The sequence below is a fragment of the Pristiophorus japonicus genome, chromosome 11 (assembly GCF_044704955.1).
Source record: "Pristiophorus japonicus isolate sPriJap1 chromosome 11, sPriJap1.hap1, whole genome shotgun sequence".
Taxonomy (NCBI): Eukaryota; Metazoa; Chordata; class Chondrichthyes; family Pristiophoridae; genus Pristiophorus; species Pristiophorus japonicus.
In genome coordinates this window covers 116,992,735-117,012,453 of record NC_091987.1, presented here as the reverse complement: position 1 = coordinate 117,012,453, position 19,719 = coordinate 116,992,735, and the positions used below count along the sequence as shown (strand labels likewise).

Here is a 19,719-nt window from a genome sequence, read left to right as displayed (position 1 = left end):
GATGGCTGCAATAAGACAGCCCTGGCTCTGAATCCATGTCAGCTTTGGCATAGTAAATTAAGATGGTGTGGGGTGGGGTGCGTGGGGTAGGGTCTCTGGGGTGTGTGGGGTGTGTGGAATGGGGTGGGGTGGGGTGTGTGGAATGGGGTGGGGTGGGGTGTGTGGGGTGGGGTGGGGTGAGTGGGGTGGGGTGTGTGGGATGTGTGGAATGGAGTGGGGTGTGTGGGGTGGGGTGGGGTGTGTGGGGTGGGGTGGGGTGGGGTGGGGTGGGGTGTGTGGAATGGGGTGGGGTGTGTGGAATGGGGTGTGTGGGGTGGGGTGTGTGGGGTGGGGTGTGTGGGGTGGGGTGTGTGGGGGCCAGTGTGGCACTTGCAACACAACAGTTATTAACACTTTGACTGCAATGAAAATGTGTACAGAAACATAAAAACATAGAAAATAGGTGCAGGAGTAGGCCATTCGGCCCTTCGAGCCTGCACCACCATTCAATAAGATCATGGCTGATCACTCCCTCAGTACCCCTTTCCTGCTGTCTCTCCAGACCCGTTGATCCCATTAGCTGTAAGGGCCATATCTAACTCCCTTTTGAATATATCCAATGAACTGGCCTCAACAACTCTCTGCGGTAGGGAATACCACAGGTTAACAACTCTCTGAGTGAAGAAGCTTCTCCTCATCTCAGTCCTAAATGGCCTACCCCTTATCCTTAGACTGGTTCTGGACTTCCCCAACATCGGGAACATTCTTCCCGCATCTAACCTGTTCAGTCCCGTCAGAATCTTATATGTTTCTATGAGATCCCCTCTCATCCTTCTAAACTCCAGTGGATAAAGGGCCAGTCGATCCAATCTTTCCTCATATGTCATTCCAACCATCCCGGGAATCAGTCTGGTGAACCTTCGCTGCACTCCCGCAATAGCAAGAACCTCCTTCCTCAGATTAGGAGACCAAAACTGAACACAATATTCCAGGTGAGGCCTCACCAAGGCCCTGTACAGCTGCAGTAAGACCTCCCTGCTCCTATACGCAAATCCCCTACTATGAAGGCCAACATTCCATTTGCCTTCTTCACTGCCTGCTGTACCTGCATGCCAACTTTCAATAACTGATGAACCATGACACCCAGGTCTCGTTGCACCTCCCCTTTTCCTAATCTGTCATTTTCAGAAAATATTCTGCCTTCCTGTTTTTGCCACCAAAGTGGATAACCTCACATTTATCCACATTATACTGCATCTGCCATGCATTTGCCCACTCACCTAACCTGTCCAAGTCACCCTGCAGCCTCTTAGCGTCCTCCTCACAGCTCACACCGCCGCCCAGTTTAGTGTTATCTGCAAACTTGGAGATATTACACTTAATTCTTTCATCTAAATCATTAATGTATATTGTAAAGAGCTGGGGTCCCAGCACTGAGCCCTGCGGCACCCCACTAGTCACTGCCTGCCATTCTGAAAAGGACCCGTTTATCCCGAATCTCTGCTTCCTGTCTGCCAACCAGTTCTCTATCCACGTCAGTACATTACCCCCAATACCATGTGCTTTAATTTTGCATACCAATCTCTTGTGTGGGCCCTTGTCAAAAGCCTTTTGAAAGTTCAAATACACCACATCCACTGGTTCTCCCTTGTCCACTCTACTAGGTACATCCTCAAAAATTTCCAGAAGATTTGTCAAGCATGATTTCCCTTTCATGCTGACTTGGACCGATCCTGTCACTACTTTCCAAATGCGCTGCTATTTCATTTTTAATAATTGATTCCAACATTTTCCCCACTACTGATGTCAGGCTAACCGGTCTGTAATTACGCATTTTCTCTCTCCCTCCTTTTTTAAAAAGTGGTGTTACATTAGCTACTCTCCATTCCATAGGAACTGAACCAGAGTCGATAGACTGTTGGAAAATGATCACCAATGCATCCGCTATTTCTATAGCCACTTCCTTAAGTACTCTGGGATGCAGACTATCAGGCCCTGGGGATTTATCAGCCTTCAATTCCATCAATTTCCCAAACACAATTTCCCACCTAATAAGGATATCCTTCAGTTCCTCATTCTCACTAGACCCTCCCAAGGTCATTTGTGTCTTCCTTCGTGAAGACAGAACCAAACTATTTGTTCAACTGGTCTGCCATTTCTTTGTTCCCCATTATAAATTCACCTGAATCTGACTGCAAGGGGCCTACATTTGTTTTTACTAATCTTTTTCTCTTCACATATCTATAGAAGCTTTTGCAGTCAGTTTTTACGTTCCTGGCAAGCTTCCTCTCATACTCTATTTTCCCCCTCCTAATTAAACCCTTTGTCCTCCTCTGCTGAATTCTAAATTTCTCCCAGTCCTCAGGTTTGCTGCTTTTTCTGCCCAATTTATATGCCTCTTCCTTGGATTTAACACTATCCTTAATTTCCCTTAATTAGCCACGGTTGAGCCACCTTCCCCATTTTATTTTTACTCCATTCAGGGATGTACAATTGTTGAAGTTCATCCATGTGATCCTGTGCTGAAGCCCTCATCCATGTCTTTGTTACCTCTAGACTTGACTATTCCAACGCACTCGGGTACGTTTTACCGAACGTGAATTTGAGGTGATCCAAAACTCGGCTGCCCGTGTCCTTACCCTTGCAGTGCGTGAGTCTGGGTGGGGTAGAGGAGCAAAAAGACCTCGGAGTACAAATGCACAAATCGCTAAAAGTTGCAACACAGGTTAACAAGGCCATAAAAAAGGCAAACCAAGCACTAGGGTTTATTTCTAGAGGGCTAGAATTGAAAAGTAGTGAAGTTATGCTAAACCTGTATTGAACCTTGGTTAGACCACACTTGTAGTAAGGCGTACAATTCTGGTCCCCATATTATTTAAAGGATATAGAGGCACTGGAGAGGGTGCAGAGAAGATTTATAAGGCTGATACCAGAAATGTGAGGGTATACATATCAGGAAAGAATGAACAGGCTAGGTCTCTTTTCTCTTGAAAAAAGGCTGAGGAGTGACCTAATAGAGGTCTTTAAAATTATGAAAGGTTTTGTTAATCAGATAGAATGTTTCCACTGGTGGGGTACAGCATAACTAGAGGCCATCAATATAAGATAGTCACCAACAAATCAAATAGGGAATTTAAAAGAAAGTTCTTTACCCAGAGAGTGGTGAGTATATGGGACTTGCTACCATAAGGAGTAGCTGAGGCAAATAGTATAGATGCGTTTAAGGGGAAACTAGATAAGCACATAAGGAGAAGGGAATAGAAGGAATGCTGATAGAGTTACAGGAGAAAAGATGGGAAGAGGCTCGAGTGAGCATAAGCGCCGACATGGACTGGTTGGGCCGAATGGTCTATTTCTGTGCCATTGAACCTATATAATCATATGTAATCCTAGGTAATAACCCTTGGTTCTCTGAGTATCCAAAAATCTATTAATGTTTGTCCCGCATATACTCGACGACTGAGCATCCACAGCCCTCTAGGGTAGAGAATGCCAAAGAATCACAACCCTTTGAGTGAAGAAATGTCTCCTTATCTCAGGATGAAATGGCCTACCCCTTATTCTGAGACTGAGACTGTGACCCCTAGTTCTAGACTCCCAAGCCAAAGGAAACATCCTCCCAGCATCGAATCGGTCAAGCCCCTATATATTTCAATGAGATCATCTCACATTCTTCTAAACTCTCGGGAATATAGGGCTAGTCGACTCAATCTATCTGAGTGTAATGTTACACATGAATTCAGAGCTTAAGCCCTCACGTGCACCCCATCACTAGTCGGTGAAAGCCGAGATTTGTCTCCAAACAAGGAGAAAAGCCCCATCCAGCCAAGCTTCAACATCACCATTCAGTGATGGATTAATCTGAACCTTGATACAGTTATTGCACATCATCGGCACATTGAAGTCCCTTTGCGATTCACCGTTTTTCTGGACAATTTATGTGTGTACAGTTATTTATCTGCTACACATTGAGGAATGCTGTAGTCCTATAAAATTGCACTTGTCTCTACTGCTGCTGTTGCCCACATGGTATGAGAACCTTTCACTGTTGGCAAACAGGCCATCGACAACTTCCCAAATACAGAGGTTCACTCTACAGCATCAGTGCTCGCGTATTTCCTCTGTGGGTGCTGTTGTGTACAGAAGAATTCCACGAGGCTGAGCATTGTGAGCTAAACTTAGTCTTCTTTATTACAACTCCAGAGTGCCTAAACAACATTGCAGCCAACCTTTTATACTGGCCCTGCACGTGTGCGCAGGTGACCATTGGGACTCCAACAGTCATGCCCTCTGGTGGCAAATATTACATAGTTACATACATAACATCAGTCTCCCCCAAAGTCTTTGGTACAAGTTATTTACAAGTTGAGACGATCCGGAGCCCTTCGCTCCCTGGTTAATCATCCAAGTTCAAACCCTGGTGTGTGTGAGTTGGCCGGACCATTGCTGCACTGCACCGCGGCTGGTCTGACCGGACTTTCAGGAACGGTGGGTTCATCCTCGTGACTGACAGCGAGGTCGATTGCTGGTTGGGTGTGTGTTGGTGGATCGTCGATGGTGATGTCCTCTTCAAGTCGTTCCTGGTTGTCAGTAAATCGCAATTTGGTCTGATCTAAATGCTTTCTGCACGTTTGGCCATTTAACAGTTTGATTATAAACATCCTATTCCCTTCCTTGTCCAAAACAGTGCCAACACCCACTTGGGACCATGACCATAGTTCAGGACAAACATGGGGTCGTTAACATCAATGTCACGTGCAACAGCCGCGCAATCGTGGTACATGTTCTGCCCGTGTCGCCGGGTTTCCACATAATCATTGAGATCCGGGTGGATGTGGAGAGCCTGGTTTTGAGGGCTCTCTTCATTCACAATTCTGCCGGGAGAACCCCGGTGAGCGAGTGGGGTCGTGTCCGGTAACTGAGCAGAATGCGAGACAAGCGGGTTTGCAGGGAGCCATCCGTCACGAGTTTTTATGCTCTGCTTGATTGTTTGGACTGCCCGCACTGCTTGATCATTAGACGCAGGCTTAAATGGAGCAGACATGACATGCTTGAAGCCATTGCGGGTCATAAACTCATTGAATTCTGAGCTGGTGAAACACGGTCCGTTGTCGCTGACAAGGACGTTGGGCAAGCCATGGGTGGCGAACATGGCCTGGAGGCTTTCAGTGGTGGCTGTGGACGTGCTGGATGACATGATTATGCATTCAATCCATTTGGAGTAAGCATCCACAACTACTAAAAACATCTTTCCTAGAAAGGGGCCGGCAAAATCTATGTGGATCCTGGACCATGGTTTGGAGGGCCATGGCCACAGACTTAGTGGAGCCTCCCTTGGTGCATTGCTCAGTTGCGAGCAAGTGTTGCACTGATGCACGCATGATTCCAAGTCCGAGTCAATGGCGGGCCACCAAACATGCTACCTGGCAATTGCCTTCATTATGACAATGCCTGGGTGGTATTGTGTAGGTCGCGTATAAACGTTTCCCTGCCTTTTTTTGGCAAAAACATGCGATTAGCCCATAAGAGACAATCTGACTGGATGGACATTTCATTTTGCGTCGGTGAAACAGCTTAATTTCATCTTGCATTTCCCTGGGAACGGCTGACCAGTTCCTATTTCGGACGAAACTCTTTACTAATGAGAGCACAGGATCCTGGCTGGTCCAAGTCCTGATCTGGCGAGCTGTGACGGTGACCCCTCGCTCTCAAAAGCATCCATGACCAGTAGCAAGTCTGCGGGCTGCGCCATTTCAACCCAGTGGTGGGTAATAATAGCCGGCTGAGAGCACCGGCACAGTTTTCAGTGCCTGGTTTGTGGCTAATGTTAGTGCCCATCGTTAGATGCGGGACAAAGCATTGGTATTTATACCTTTGCTCTCTGAAAACAACAAAATGAGCGGCTTGTGGTCAGTTTTAAGCTCAAACCAAAGTCCAAGTAGTTTTTGGTGCATTTTCTTAACCCCATATACACATGCTAACGCCTCTTTCTCGAGCATTCTATAGGCTCCCTCAACCTTAGACAGACTTGTAGACGTATATGCAACCGGTTGGAGGTTGCCAGATACATTGGCTTGCTGTAACACACAGCTGACCCCGTACGATGAGGTGTCACAAGCTAGCACTAAACATTTACATTGGTCATAGTGCACAAGTAATTTATTTGAACATAGCAAATTCCTGGCCTTCTCAAAAGCTGTGTCTTGAGATTTGCCCCAAACCCATTCGTCACTCTTACGTAGCAACATGTGCAAAGTTACCAAAATATGTGAGGAGTCCCAGAAACGAACGCAGCTCCGTCACATTCTGTTGTCTGGGTGCATTCATGATGGCCTCTGTCTTTGAGTCCATGGGCCTGATGCCATCTGCTGCGATCTTTCTCCCCAAAAATTCAACTTCTGGCACCAGGAAAACACACTTGGAGCGTTTCAGCCTGAGTCCCACTCTGTCTAGGCGACTTAGAACCTCTTCCAGGTTGTGTAGGTGTTCGATGGTGTCACGACCAGCGATCAGGATGTCGTCTTGAAACACAATGGTGCGCGGAACAGATTTCAGCAAACTCTCCATGTTTCTCGGGAAAATGGCTGCAGCCGAGCGAATCCCGAAAGGGCACCTGTGGTATATAAACAGTCCTTTGTGTGTGTTGATGCATGTCAGTCTTTTTGAAAATTCAGCCAGCTCCTGTGTCATGTAGGTGGAGGTTAGGTCCAACTTGGTGAACGACTTCCCCCCACCCACCGCTAACGTTGCGAACAGGTCATCCGCCTTGGGCAGCAGGTACTGGTCCTGTACTGAGACTTGGTTAATCGTTACCTTGTAGTCTCCGCAGATTCTGACCGTGCCATCGCTTTTCAACACTGGAACAATTGGACTGGCCCACTCGTTGAACTCGACTGGTGATATGATTCCTTCGCGTTAGAGTTTGTCCAGTTCGATCTCGACTTTCTCCCTCATCATGTACGGAACCGCCCGAGCCTTGTGATGGACGGGCCGTGCATCGGGGCCTAGATGGATCTGTACCTTGGCGCCTGTGAAGTTATTCGATGCCTGGTTCGAATAGCGAGGGAAACTTGCTCAGCTCTTGAGCACATAAGGTGTCATCCACTGAAGATAGTGCTTTGATGTTGTTCCAATGCCATCTAATCTTTTCTAACCAGCTTCTGCCGAACAGCATTGGGCCATTGCCAGGAACAATCCACAATGATAGGTCATGCACAGCTCCATCATACGATACCTTCACTGCCGCTCTTCCAATGACTGGTATGAGCTCTTTGATGTAAGTACGCAGCTTTGCATTAATCAGGCTCCGTTTGGGCCTTTGTGCTTTATTGCCCCACAATTTCTCAAAAGCCTTCTGGCTCATTATTGACTGACTCGCACCCGTGTTCAACTCCATGGATACTGGAACTCCATTTAATTTGACATTCAGAATTATAGGAGGGCTCTTGGTGGTGAAGGTATCTACCCCATACACTTCTTCCTCGGGTTTAGTTGCCTGTGCTGCGTGATCCCTACCGGATCAATCATCCTCTGCCACACAGAGTCGCAGCACGTTTGCACATTCGCTGGTGGTGCCCCATCATTGCGCAGTCTTTGCACACGTCGTGCTTAAATCGATATTGATGGGCCTGATGATTATCCTCTCAGTGCTAACACGATGCTAATGGATTCACATTCACTCCCGATGGCGGATTCTGAGTCATCACAGGTCTTGCAGCCGCAGACGTAAAGGCCCTGCCGTATGCAGTTCGGCCTGCTAGCGACGTCATTTTATGCATAGTACTTGCCGATGAGCTTCGATGTTGAGAAGATATCTGTTTGGTGTTATCATCTGTGGCCATGCATGCCTGGGCGATCATGATGGCCCTGCTCAGGTATAGGGGTTCGGCAGCCAGAAGTTTTCGAAGAATGACCTCGTGGCTGATGCCCAGCACGAAAAAGTCCCGCAGCATTTGCCCCAACGCAGCTCCAAAATCACAAGGTCCCGTGAAGCGTCTCAGATCGGTGACATAATCCACCATGTCCTGGCCTCTGGAGCGATGGTGCGTGTAAAAACGATATCTGGCCATGAGGATACTCTCCTTTGGCTTGAGGTGGTCCCAAACCAACGTGCACAACTCTGTATATTCCTTCTCCGTTGGTTTTGTCGGTGCGAGCAGATTCTTGATGAGGCCATATATTTTAAGCCCACAGACGGTGAGGAGAACCGCCCTGCTTTAGTGTCTCCTTCCAGCTCATTGGCCACGAAGTACTGGTCGAGACGCTTGACGAAGGCTTCCCAATCATCACCCTCTACGAATCTCTCTAATATTCCAACGGCAGCCATGGTTGCGTGAAGGTTTGTATTCTGTTACTCGTCGCCAATTGTTGTGTGTGGAAGAACTCCACGGGGCTGAGTACTGTGAGCTAAACTTAGCGTGACCTTAGTCTTCTTTATTACAACTCCAGAGTGCCTAAACAACATGGCAGCCAACCTTTTATACTGGCCCTGCACGTGTGTGCAGGTGACCATTGGGACTCCAACAGTCGCGCCCTCTGGTGGAAGCATTGCATAGTTACATACATAACAGGTGCCATATGCAAAGTTTAAATCCATGTTCCCATGCATTTTCATGTATCTTAAATTTTTGGTGCTAACAGATCTTGGCGTTCTGATTTAGGATTTATTTACCAATCAAACAGAGCGAAAATCAACCCTTTCTCTCGCAATTTTCTGGCCCACAAAATTAAAACTATACAAATTAGCTGACAAGAAATAGAAGCGCAAATAGATGTAAGCTGATTGGGCTTCATGGGCTGGGTTTCCAGGGCAGGAAATGGCCCACAGGCCCTACTTTGGATACCCCTGCTGTATTGTGATTGACTACATTTCTGCTTTGAACTACACTGGATTACACCGCTAGATTTCTGCACTGGACTACACCATAAGACTTCCTGCTGTTTCTCCATCTCTGCTGCTAAAGTTTAGTTTTCTTTTTAACTGCAGCTGTGTCTCTGCTGAACTGGTTCTACTGGCTTGTCAGCTCTGCTGGCTTCTTCCTCGCAGCGGCTGGTCACTCATTCTACTGGTTTTCAACTTTGCTGTGGTTTTACAGCGATCTGTGTCAAAGTGATCATCTTTCTGCACCGCTACCGACTCTCCTTCCTACAGCACATCCTCGATCTCTCTACACTTGAAATAGCTTCTGGGCTTCACTCGCTTGTTTTAGACATCGGTTCATCAGTGTTCCGTGCCGGCCCCATCCTGTTCAAGTTGGCTTTGTCCTTCCATGGGACCTCTAAATTTGACCCTGGTCTCCCTACTATTGTCATCATCATCCAGGCAGTCCCTCGGAATCCACTTGCTTCCACTCTTAGAATGAGTCCTTAGGTGGCTGAACAGTCCAATACGAGAGCCGCAGTCCCTGCCACAGGTGGGACAGACAGTCGTTGATGGCAAGGGAGGGTGGGACATGTTTGCCACACGTTCTTTCTGCTGCCTGCGCTTGTCTGCTGCATGCAGTCGCCGATGAGACTCGAGGCGCTCAGTGCCCTCCCGGATGCACTTCCTCCACTTTGGGCGGTCTTTGGCCAGGGACTCCCAGGTGTCGGTGGGGATGTTGCACTTTATCAAGGAAGCTTTGAGGGTGTCCTTGTAAAGTTTCCTCTGTTCACCTTTGGCTCGTTTGCCATGAAGGAGTTCAGAGTAGAGCTCTCGCTTTGGGTGTCTGGCATGCGGACAATGTGGCCTGCCCAGTGGAGCTGATCAAGTGGGATAATTGTATCCCATTAACTACTACAATTAAACAGGCCTTTGTAACCTGAGCTTTTCCCCTGTCCATTCATGTGAGCACTTTGGCTGCCCCTCCAACCCAAGCCTTCATTACTTTTCCACTTTTTACCCCCCTTTCTTTTCCTATTGATCCCTCCCTGGCCGTTCTCTCGTGTCGTCATGCCTCCTTTCATCTCCTCTCTCTGATACTCTGCCCTCCTAAATCCCGACCCTAATCCTTCACTACTCTTTGACCTTCCTACTCTCCTGCCACTGTTCTAGGCTTCACTTCCTCCTAGATAAGCCTACAGCTTCCCTCTGTGCGTCTCTCGGCATCATACGAAGGGCCCATCGAAGCAATCGTCGCTGCCTCCTTACGATCAGCAACCCCAACTGTTCTATCCTACTCTCTCGTCGACCTACCCACCCAACACGCCCACTGGGGGCTAATCTTGACAATCTCCTTCCCGTTCAAATCACTGCGTCCCCTCCCCCCCAAAGTGCTGACCCTTGCAGTGTGGCAGCCATCACCGACCCTCTCCGCATCTCCCTCCAGAATGTCAATGTCCGTTCACTTGTGAACAAGACCCTTCCTGTCCATGAGCTTATCGTGGATGATGGCATCAACATCATGGCCCTGGCGCAAACGGTTGAGGGGTGATGACACCTTATCCTTAAATGAAGCCTCCGTACCTGGCTATACCTTCCACCACTTGCCCAGCTCAGACCGCCGTGGTGACAGTCTAGCTCTCATCAGCAAATCACACCTTGGTCTGTCCCCTACTCCTCCGGCACTTTCTCCTCCTTGGAGCATCTCACCCGATTCCACCCCTCTCGCTTCTCATTTTAAATTCTCGTTCTCTACCAACCGCCCAAGTACTATAACAATTTTACTGATATTTCTTCACTATTTTCCTCCCTCTGCCTCTGCACCGAACGACTTCTCATCCTCGGTGATTTCAACCTCCATCTCAATTCATCGTGCTCTCTCCTCTCTGAGTTCACTAACCTCCTATCCTCCCTTAATCTCTCCCTCCATGTAAACTCTTCGACCCATATTCATGGCCACCCCCTCGACCTTGCCGTCTCTCGTGGCCTCGCTACTCCCATCGTGTCAATCGCAGATCAGGCCATCGCTGACGACTTCCTCGTATCGTTCTCCACACCCCGCACCCGCCCCTCCTGAAGCCCTACGTCCTTCTGTGTCTGCCCCTGGAAAAAACTCTCCCCCCCCCCCCCAACTCTCTTACAACTGCACTTATGAATTCCTAACTGCCCAGTCTTTGGCCCTCCATTCACCAACATTTCTGTAGTACCGATGTGCTCAATCACACCCTCACCACCAGCTTTGATGCCCTAGTCCCTGTTAAAACCATTACTCTCTCTCACCCTGGGTGTTGCCCCTGGTACAGGCCTGACCTTAAGTCCAAGAGATGCAGACTTGAACGGATGTGGCGGACAACTGCTTTAGCCATACACCACCAGATCTGGCTGGACCACATAAAGCATTATCGGGTCCTGCTCCGTTCTGCCAAAATCACTCACTATTCCAGAATCAGCGAACCATCTTTTTAAATCTCTCTCGCCTGTCTAAACCCTCACCTCTGACAATAAGTGTGAGGAGCTCATGCACTTCTTTGTCTCTAAGATTGAGGCAACCGTCTCTGCCTCTTCTCTTCCTTCCCCAGCCCACCGGCCCAAACTTCCTCTAAGGATTTTATCCCTGCCCTAGCCCTGACCTCACATCTTTCTCCAGTTTCTCTTTCATGACCTTTCCGAGCTCACCCTGTCCTGCTCCCTTAACCCTATTCCCACCAAACTGCTGACCACCCACTTCCTTGTCTGGCTCCCATGTTAGCTGACATTGTTAGCTAACGGTTCTCTCTCCTCAGGTACTGTCCCCTCGCCGTCAAATCTGCCGTCATCACCCCTCTCCTCAAAAAAACAACCCTTGCCCCCTCCGTCCTTGCAAACTACTTCCCCATCTCCAACCTCCTTTACTCTCAAGTCTTTGAACGTGTTGTTGCATCCCAAATCTGAGCCCATCTTTCCCGCAATTCCATGTTTGAATCCCCCCAATCCAGTTTCTGCACCTGTCACAGTACCAAAACAGCTCTCATCAAAGTCACAAATGACATCCTTTGTGATTGTGACACAGACAAACTATCCCTCCTCTTCCTTCTTGACCTGTTTTCAGCCTTTGACACGGTTGACCACTCTATCCTCCTCCAATGCCTCTCCACCATCGTCCAGCTGGGTGGGAATGCACTTGCCTGGCTCCATTTTTATCTATCTAACCTTAGCCAGAGAATCATCTGCACTGGCTTCTCTTCCCACCCCCTCATCATTACCTCTGGTGTCCCCCAAGGATCTATCCTTGGCCCCCTCCTATTTCTCATCTGCATGTTGCCCCTTGGTGATGTCATCCGAAAACACAGCGTCAATTTCCACATGTACACTGATGACACCCAGCTTTACCTCACTACCACTTCTCTCGACCCCTCCTTGGTATCTAAATTGTCAGACTGCTTGTCTGACATCCAGTTCTGGATGAGCAGAAATTTTCTCCAATTGAGTATTGGGAAGCCATTGTTTTCAGCCTCCGCCATAAACTCTGTTTCCTAGCCACTGACACCATCCCTCTCTCCAACTTCTGTCTGAGGCTGAACCAGACTGTTCGCAACCTGGGTGGCATATTTGACTCTGAAATGTGCTTTCGACCACATATCCACAGCATAACTAAGACCGCCGATTTCCACCTCCGTAACATTGCCCGTCTCCGCCCTTGCCTCAGCTCAACTGCTGCTGAAGCTCTCTTCCATGCATTTATTACCTCGAGACTTGACTATTCTAATGCACTCCTGGCTGGCCTCTCACATTCTACCCTATGTAAACTGGAGATGATCCAAAACTCTGCTGCCCATGTCCTAACTCACACTAAGGCCCGCTCACCTATCACCTCTGTGCTCGCTGATCTACATTGGCTCCCGGTTAAGCAACACCTTGATTTTAAAATTCTCATCCTTGTTTTCAAAACCCTCCATGGCCTCTCCCCTCCCTATCTCTAATCTCCTCCAGCCTCACAACCCCCCCGAGATGGCTGCGCTCCTCTAATTCTGCCCTCTTGAGCATCCCTGATTATAATCGCTCAACCATTGGTGGCTGTGCCTTCTGTTTCCTAGGCCCTAACCTCCAGAGTCATAGTCAACATCTTCACTGAGGCGGATGAAAGCATGGGCCTTACACTAAACATCCATAAGACAAAGGTCCTCCACTAACCTGACCCCACCACACAGTACTGCCCCCCAGTCATCAAGATTCATGGCGCACCCCTGGAAAATGTGGACCTCTTTCCATACCTTGGGAGCCTATTATCAGCAAGGGCAAACATAGACGACGAGTTTCAACACCGCCTCCAGTGCACCAGTGCAGTCTTCGGCCGCCTGAGGAAGAGAGTTTCCGAAGATCAGGCTCTCAAATATTGCACCAAGCTCATGGTCTACAGGGCTGCAGTGATACCCACCCTCCTGTATGGCTCAGAGATGTGGACCTTATATAGTAGACGCCTCAAATCGCTGGAGAAATACCACCAGCGATGTCTCCGCAAGATCCTGCAAATCCCCTGAGAGGACAGACGCACCAACATCAGTGTTCTCAATCAGGCCAACATCCCCAGCATTGAAGCACTGACCACAATCGACCAGCTCCATTGGGCGGGCTACATTGTCCACATGCCTGACACAAGACTCCCAAAGCAAGCGCTTTACTCGGAACTCCTACTCGGCAAGCGAACCCCAGCTGGGCATAGGAAACATTTCAAGGATACCCTCAAAGCCCCCTTGATAAAATGCAACATCCCCACAGACACCTGGGAATCCCTGGCCAAAGTCCGCCCCAAATGGAGGAAGAGCATCCGGGGGGCACTGAGCACCTCGAGTCTCGTCGCCGAGAGCATGTAGGAACCAAGCGCAGACAGCAGAAGGAGCGTGCGGCAAACCAGACTCCCCACCCACCATTTCCTTCAAAAACTGTCTGTCCCACCTGTGACAGAGACTGTAATTCCTGTATTGCATTGTTCAGTCACCTAAGAACTCACTTTTAGAATGGAAGCAAGTCTTCCTCGATTTCGAGGGACTGTCGATGATGATGATAAACCTCTGGAATTCCCTGCCTAAAACTCTCTGCCTCTCTACCTCTCTTTCCTCCTTCAAGAAGCTCCTTAAAACCTACCTCTTTGACCTAGCTTTTGGTCACCTGCCCCAATTTCTCCTTATGCGGCTCGGTGTCAAATCTTTTGCCTCATAATACTCCTGTGAAGCGCCTCTGGACGTTTCACTATGTTAAAAGTGCTATATAAACACACGTTCTTGTTGTAAGCGCTTCTCTTTCCCTCTCTGCCCTACAACTTGCCACACCTTTACAGTATCGTATACATACGCATTTTGCATTGCCGTTCAAAATGTCCACATCTTCACAACTCAACTCCTCAGAACCCCTACCTCTGTTCCCAATATCTTTACCTCCAATGCCAAATTGTTGCATTTTGAAGAATGAGTCCTTGGACGATCTTCCCCTCCTCAGCCCATGAATTCAAAGATCAATTTTAACATCCTTACTGCTGCCCCAGCCAAAATTAGCATAAAGGATCCATTCCCAGACCTTTGGAGAGCTCAACAACTTAAAGTAATTCAATCTGTCAACTAGCCTATCCAAAGCAATCGGAGACACTCAAGATGCTCACAGCTTATGTCACCAAGGTTCCATTACATTCACTTTGCCGTACCTTTGTGGTAAACTCCACTTGTGACTTTGGGTGCAGTATTTCTTTTGAAATAGGGTCAGTGGTGGGTGTCTCGAAGATGTAGTTATGTATTACAAACAAAATCATTCAGTGAAGTGTGTCTCAACAGTGGATAATTTTCATCCATCATCATAGGCAGTCCATTGAAATCGAGGAAGGCTTGCTCCCACTCAAAGTGAGTTCTGAGGTGACTGTACAGTCCAATACGGAAATTACAGTCTCTGTCACAGGTCGGGCAGACAGTTATTGAAGAAAAAGGTGGGTGGGGAGTCTGGTTTGCCGCATGCTCCTTCCGCTGTCTGCGTTTGGTTTCTGCATGCTCTCGACAACGAGACTCGAAGTGCTCAGTACCCTCCCGGATGTTCTTCCTCCACTTGGGGCGGTCTTTGACCAGGGACTCCCAGGTGTCGGCGAGGATGTTGCATTTTATCAAGGAGGGTTTGAGGGTGTCCTTGAAATGTTTCCTATGCCCAGCTGCGGCTCGCTTGCCATGTAGAAGTTCCGAGTAGAGCGCTTGCTTTGGGAGTCTTGTATCAGGCATGCGAACTATGTGGCCCGCCCACTGAAGCTGGTCGATTGTGGTCAGTGCTTCGATGCTGGGGATGTTAGCCTGATTGAGAACACTGACTTTGGTGCATCTGTCTTCCCAGGGGATTTGCAGGATCTTGCGGAGACATAGTGGTGCTATTTCTCCAGCGATTTGAGGTGTCTCTTGTATATGGTCCATGTCTCCGAGCCATACAGGAGGGCGGGTATCACTACAGCCCTGTAGACCATGAGCTTGGTGCCAGATTTGAGGGCTTGATCTTCAAACACTCTCTTCCTCAGGTGACTGAAGGCTGCGCTGGTGCACTGGAGGCGGTGTTGGGCCTCGTCGTCGATGTCTGCCCTTGCTACTCATAGGCTCCCGAGGTATGGAATATGGTCCACTTGGTCCAATGCCGCAGCTTGGATTTTGATGACCGAGGGGGCAGTGCTGTGTGGTAGGGTAGGTTGGTGGAGGACCTTTGTCTTATGGATGTTTAGTGTAAGGCCTATGCTTTCCTACTCCTTGGTGAAGATTTTGACGATAGCTTGGAGTTCAGCCTCTGAATGTGCGCAGACGCAAGCGTCATCCGCATACTGTAGTTCGACGACAGAGGATGGGACGATCTTGGATCTAGCCTGGAGGCAACGAAGGTTGAACAGGTTCCCACTGGTTCTATAGTTTAGTTCCACTCCAGCGGGGAGCTTGTTGAGCATGAGGTGGAGTAATGCAGCGAGGAAGATCGAGAAGAGAGTGGTGGATGTGATAGCAGCTCCACTTGGAGCTCTTCCCGAGCAAACCTTCCTCTGGCCATCTGTTGCCATCCTTTACCTCTCTCTCCTTCAACCACCCTCCCGCACCCCACCCCTCCAAACGCCACTGTTTAAGCCCCCTCAGGCCCTAACTTCGACCCCCCGAAGTATTTTCCTATCCTAAAAACTGTGCTACAAGGGCCCACTACCCATCCCCCAATCATGACTTACCTTCCAGATTGACCTCCCTGCTGCCAAGTCCTTCCAACTGGACTCTCGTTTCTTGCTCCCCACTGGTCGACTCAGCTGCTCCAACTGATCCCCGGCAACCTCAACGGCGGTGAGCCTCCAACCAGCTCCATCCATAGGTTTGGGGGCCCTACCTTCACTCCTCGCGCGTGATTCCCTCCAGCAACGCTTGGGCCTCCATCCCCTCGGCGACACTTGGGCCTCCATCCCTCTGGCAACATTCGGGCCTCCATCCCCCCCGGCAACGCTCGGGCCTCCACTCCCCCCCCCGGCAATGTTTGGGCCTCCATCCCCCCCAGCAACGTTTGGGCCTCCATTCCCCCGGCGACGCTCGGGCCTCCATCTCCCCGGTGACGCTCGGGCCTCCATCCCCCTGGCAACGCTCGGGCCTCCATCCCCCCCAGCAACGTTTGGGCCTCCATTCCCCCGGCGACGCTCGGGCCTCCATCTCCCCGGTGACGCTCGGGCCTCCATCCCCCCGGCAACGCTCGGGCCTCCATCCCCCCCAGCAACGTTTGGGCCTCCATCCCCCCCAGCAACGTTTGGGCCTCCATTCCCCTGGTGACGCTCGGGCCTCCTTCCCCCCGGCGACATCCTGGCCTTCCTTCCTCCAGTGATGTTCTGGCCTTTCCCCAGCCGCTGGCCCCACTCAATGGCAGATTCTCTGTCGAGCATGTGGTGTGCACAATGGCTGTGGCCACTCTGACCTCTATGACCTCTCCTCTTTCCATGAAGTGGACCTCTGACCATCCGAATGCCTGCCCTCAGCCAGGCCTTGGTTTTCTCACCACCTCACCGAAGGGCGCTGCTCAGCACCGAGCTTATGGCTCGCATCCCATAACTTGTGATAACTTTAGCACTGTTACTACTCAAAGAAAAGCCTTGGCAAAACCTGTTAGTGCCAAGTGTAATATTGACTGTTAACAAATCAGATAGGCATGGGTCGAGGAAGGAAAGCAATTGGTTCGTATTGTTCCATGTTTTGCAGAATCCCGTACTCTAACATCGAGAACTTGACCTTTCAGTAAAAGAGTGGGCCAGTTCAAATTTATATTTCTCTTGTACAAAGAAGACTAATTATTTCAGAATTGAGAGAGATTTTAAAGTCATTCCATGGCATGGGATCGAATAGTAATGTAAGGCATTAGGAGCACACACTGCTATAGAGTGAGAAGAGAGTTTGCCACTGCAATTCCCCACCCTCAGCGATGTCAGTATGGGGAAATACTGAGCAAAGGCCAGACCTTCTCCCAAATAAAAGGAACGAGAGTCACTCCCCAAACCATTCTCCTGTAACACCAAGCATCTGACACTGCCAGAGACGCCAATCACAACTAGAGCAGGACCCAAGGTGACCAGGTACAAGACTGATAATACATAGAATACATGATTTTGTTAATGAACAAAAAACAGCTGAACAAGCTGATTCATTTAGCTTCTCTGACTCTGAAGTCTGTAAAAAAAAAAATGCTAACTGCTATAGTTGCAAGTTTTCATTTTCTTTCTTTATTCTTTCTCTCGGTGGAGAGACTCCTTGCACTATCTAACAGCACAGTTTTCAAGAATGGGTGAAAAACCAGCTCAAACCTGGCAAAAAAGGAGCAAGTATAGGCACAAGTCATTGAATACTGAAATCATTTCCCAACTGAGCAAAATAGCAAATGAAAAAAGGGGCAACATTAGAAAATTAACATTATGTACATAAAGGAGTTTTACCCTCCTTGTGACTAGTATCATTACATATGAACATAAGAATTGGAGCAGGAGTAGGCCCTACGGCCCCTCAAGCCTGCTCCGCCATTCAATAAGATCATGGCTGGAGGGGCCTGGACCAATCATTCAGAGACGTGAGTTCAAATCCCGCCACGGCAGCTGGGAAATTTAAATTCAGTTCATTAAATAAATCTGGAATAAAAAGCTAGCATCAGTAATGGTGACCATGAAACTGCCGAATTGTAAAAACTCATCTGGTTCACTAATGTCCTTTAGGGAAGGAAATCTGCCTTCCTTACCTGGCCTGGCCTACATGTCACTCCAGACCCACAGCAAAGTGGTTGACTCTTAACTGCCCCCTGTGGTTGAAGACGGCAGCTCACCACCACCTTCTCGGGGGCCATTTGGGATGGCCAATAAAAGCCGGCCTTGCCAGCGACGTCCACATCCCATGAACCAATAAAAAAAAATCATACAAATGAAACATGTAAATTTAGAATGTAGGATTCAACCCAAGCTGGTTAGTTGATGTAACAGGCGGGGGTAATAGTGCAATCCCATGCTGTCAGCAGGGAGTTAAGCTCATAGCTTGTAGCCTTAGCTCTGAAATCTTGTGCAACGGTCAGCATTATAGGATCTTCAGCTTTGCAAAAGCCTGAATTCTGGTTCTCAAAAAAAAAAACACCGAATTCCAAAGGGGAAAAAACAACGTAGGATAGCTTTCATTTGAAATGGCAGGTCAGTGCAGCAATCCTTTCGGGCATAATCTAAAAGTACTGGCAGCAAGCATGTGCTAATGCATGTCAGAAAAGTGACAGATGACAATAGTTAATATGAAAATGACTAACCTTGAGTAACTGAGCAGTTTCCAGGTCAGTGTTGTGGTAGAGAATGACATTGTTTGTCATGCTGAAGCTTTCTCGTATACCTAGATGATAAAAGAGTGTTGGTTGCCTGAAAACATCACTCATGTCCACCACAGCAATGTCTGTAAAACAAGAGCAGGGTCACAGTTTAATGAACGCATGCTGCAGCCTGCCATTACTGTCTGGTAATGGCCATAATAACATCTACTATATCATGACTGCGATACAACAAATCTGCTTCTTGCAGTTTATTTTTTATGTATTCATTCCCAGGGTGCGGGCATTGCTGGCGAGGCCGGTAGTTATTGTCCATCCCTCGTTGTCCTGAGAAAGTTGGTGGTGGGCCTTATTTTTCTGATACAACTGAGTGGTGTGCTGGGCCACCTCGGAGGGCAGTTCAGAGTCAATCACGTTGGCATAGGACTGGAGTCACATATAGGCCAGAATGGGGAAGGACGGCAGGTTTACTTCCCTATAGGACATTAGTGAACCAGCTGGCTTTTTAAGACAATCCTACAGCTTAATGGTCACTTTTAATGATACCAGCTTTCTATTTCCAGATTTTCTTTTTAAACAGAATTCAAATTTTCAAACTGCCATGAGTGATTGGAACTCTACTGGATTATTAGTCCAGGTCCCTGGATTGCTCGCCTCGGTCTTTGGATTATGAGCTCAGTAACATAACCACTATGCCACTGTCCCCGTCATGTTTGGTTTGTGTTCTGTTGACTGTGGCACGCATGGTGACGAGTGTACTGCAATCAACCTGATCACTATTCAGTGACCTCTGGTGGAGATTTCATATAAGTGGCCATCATGTAAGGACAGGATCATTTGTGATGCCACCCGTGATCAAGCAGCCTACCATGTAGACTCACACAGGGGAAAGGCCATTGAGGCAAGGTGCCATAGGGGTGCTGGTGACCACAGAACTGTATTCTAACAGGAGTCTGCCGCTTCAGAACAGGGAAGGAGAAGATTGAGAGAAAAAAATATCCTGAGCAGGGTGAGAGGGACTGCAAGAGATCCCAGTGAGGTCAGATAAGCCAAATCCTTTGGTTGGGTTAGGTCACAACAAGCCA

General features: G+C 48.6%; 1 protein-coding gene across 1 annotated transcript in view; it reads right to left on the bottom strand.

The window, feature by feature from the left end:
* The window catches only part of map3k15 (mitogen-activated protein kinase kinase kinase 15), a 211,060-nt gene that overhangs the window by 133,927 nt on the left and 57,414 nt on the right, over nt 1-19,719 (bottom strand). The window contains exon 2 of the mRNA XM_070893918.1: nt 18,620-18,759. Within this exon, the coding sequence (XP_070750019.1) occupies nt 18,620-18,759 (140 nt within the window). The remainder of the gene's footprint in view (nt 1-18,619; nt 18,760-19,719) is intronic.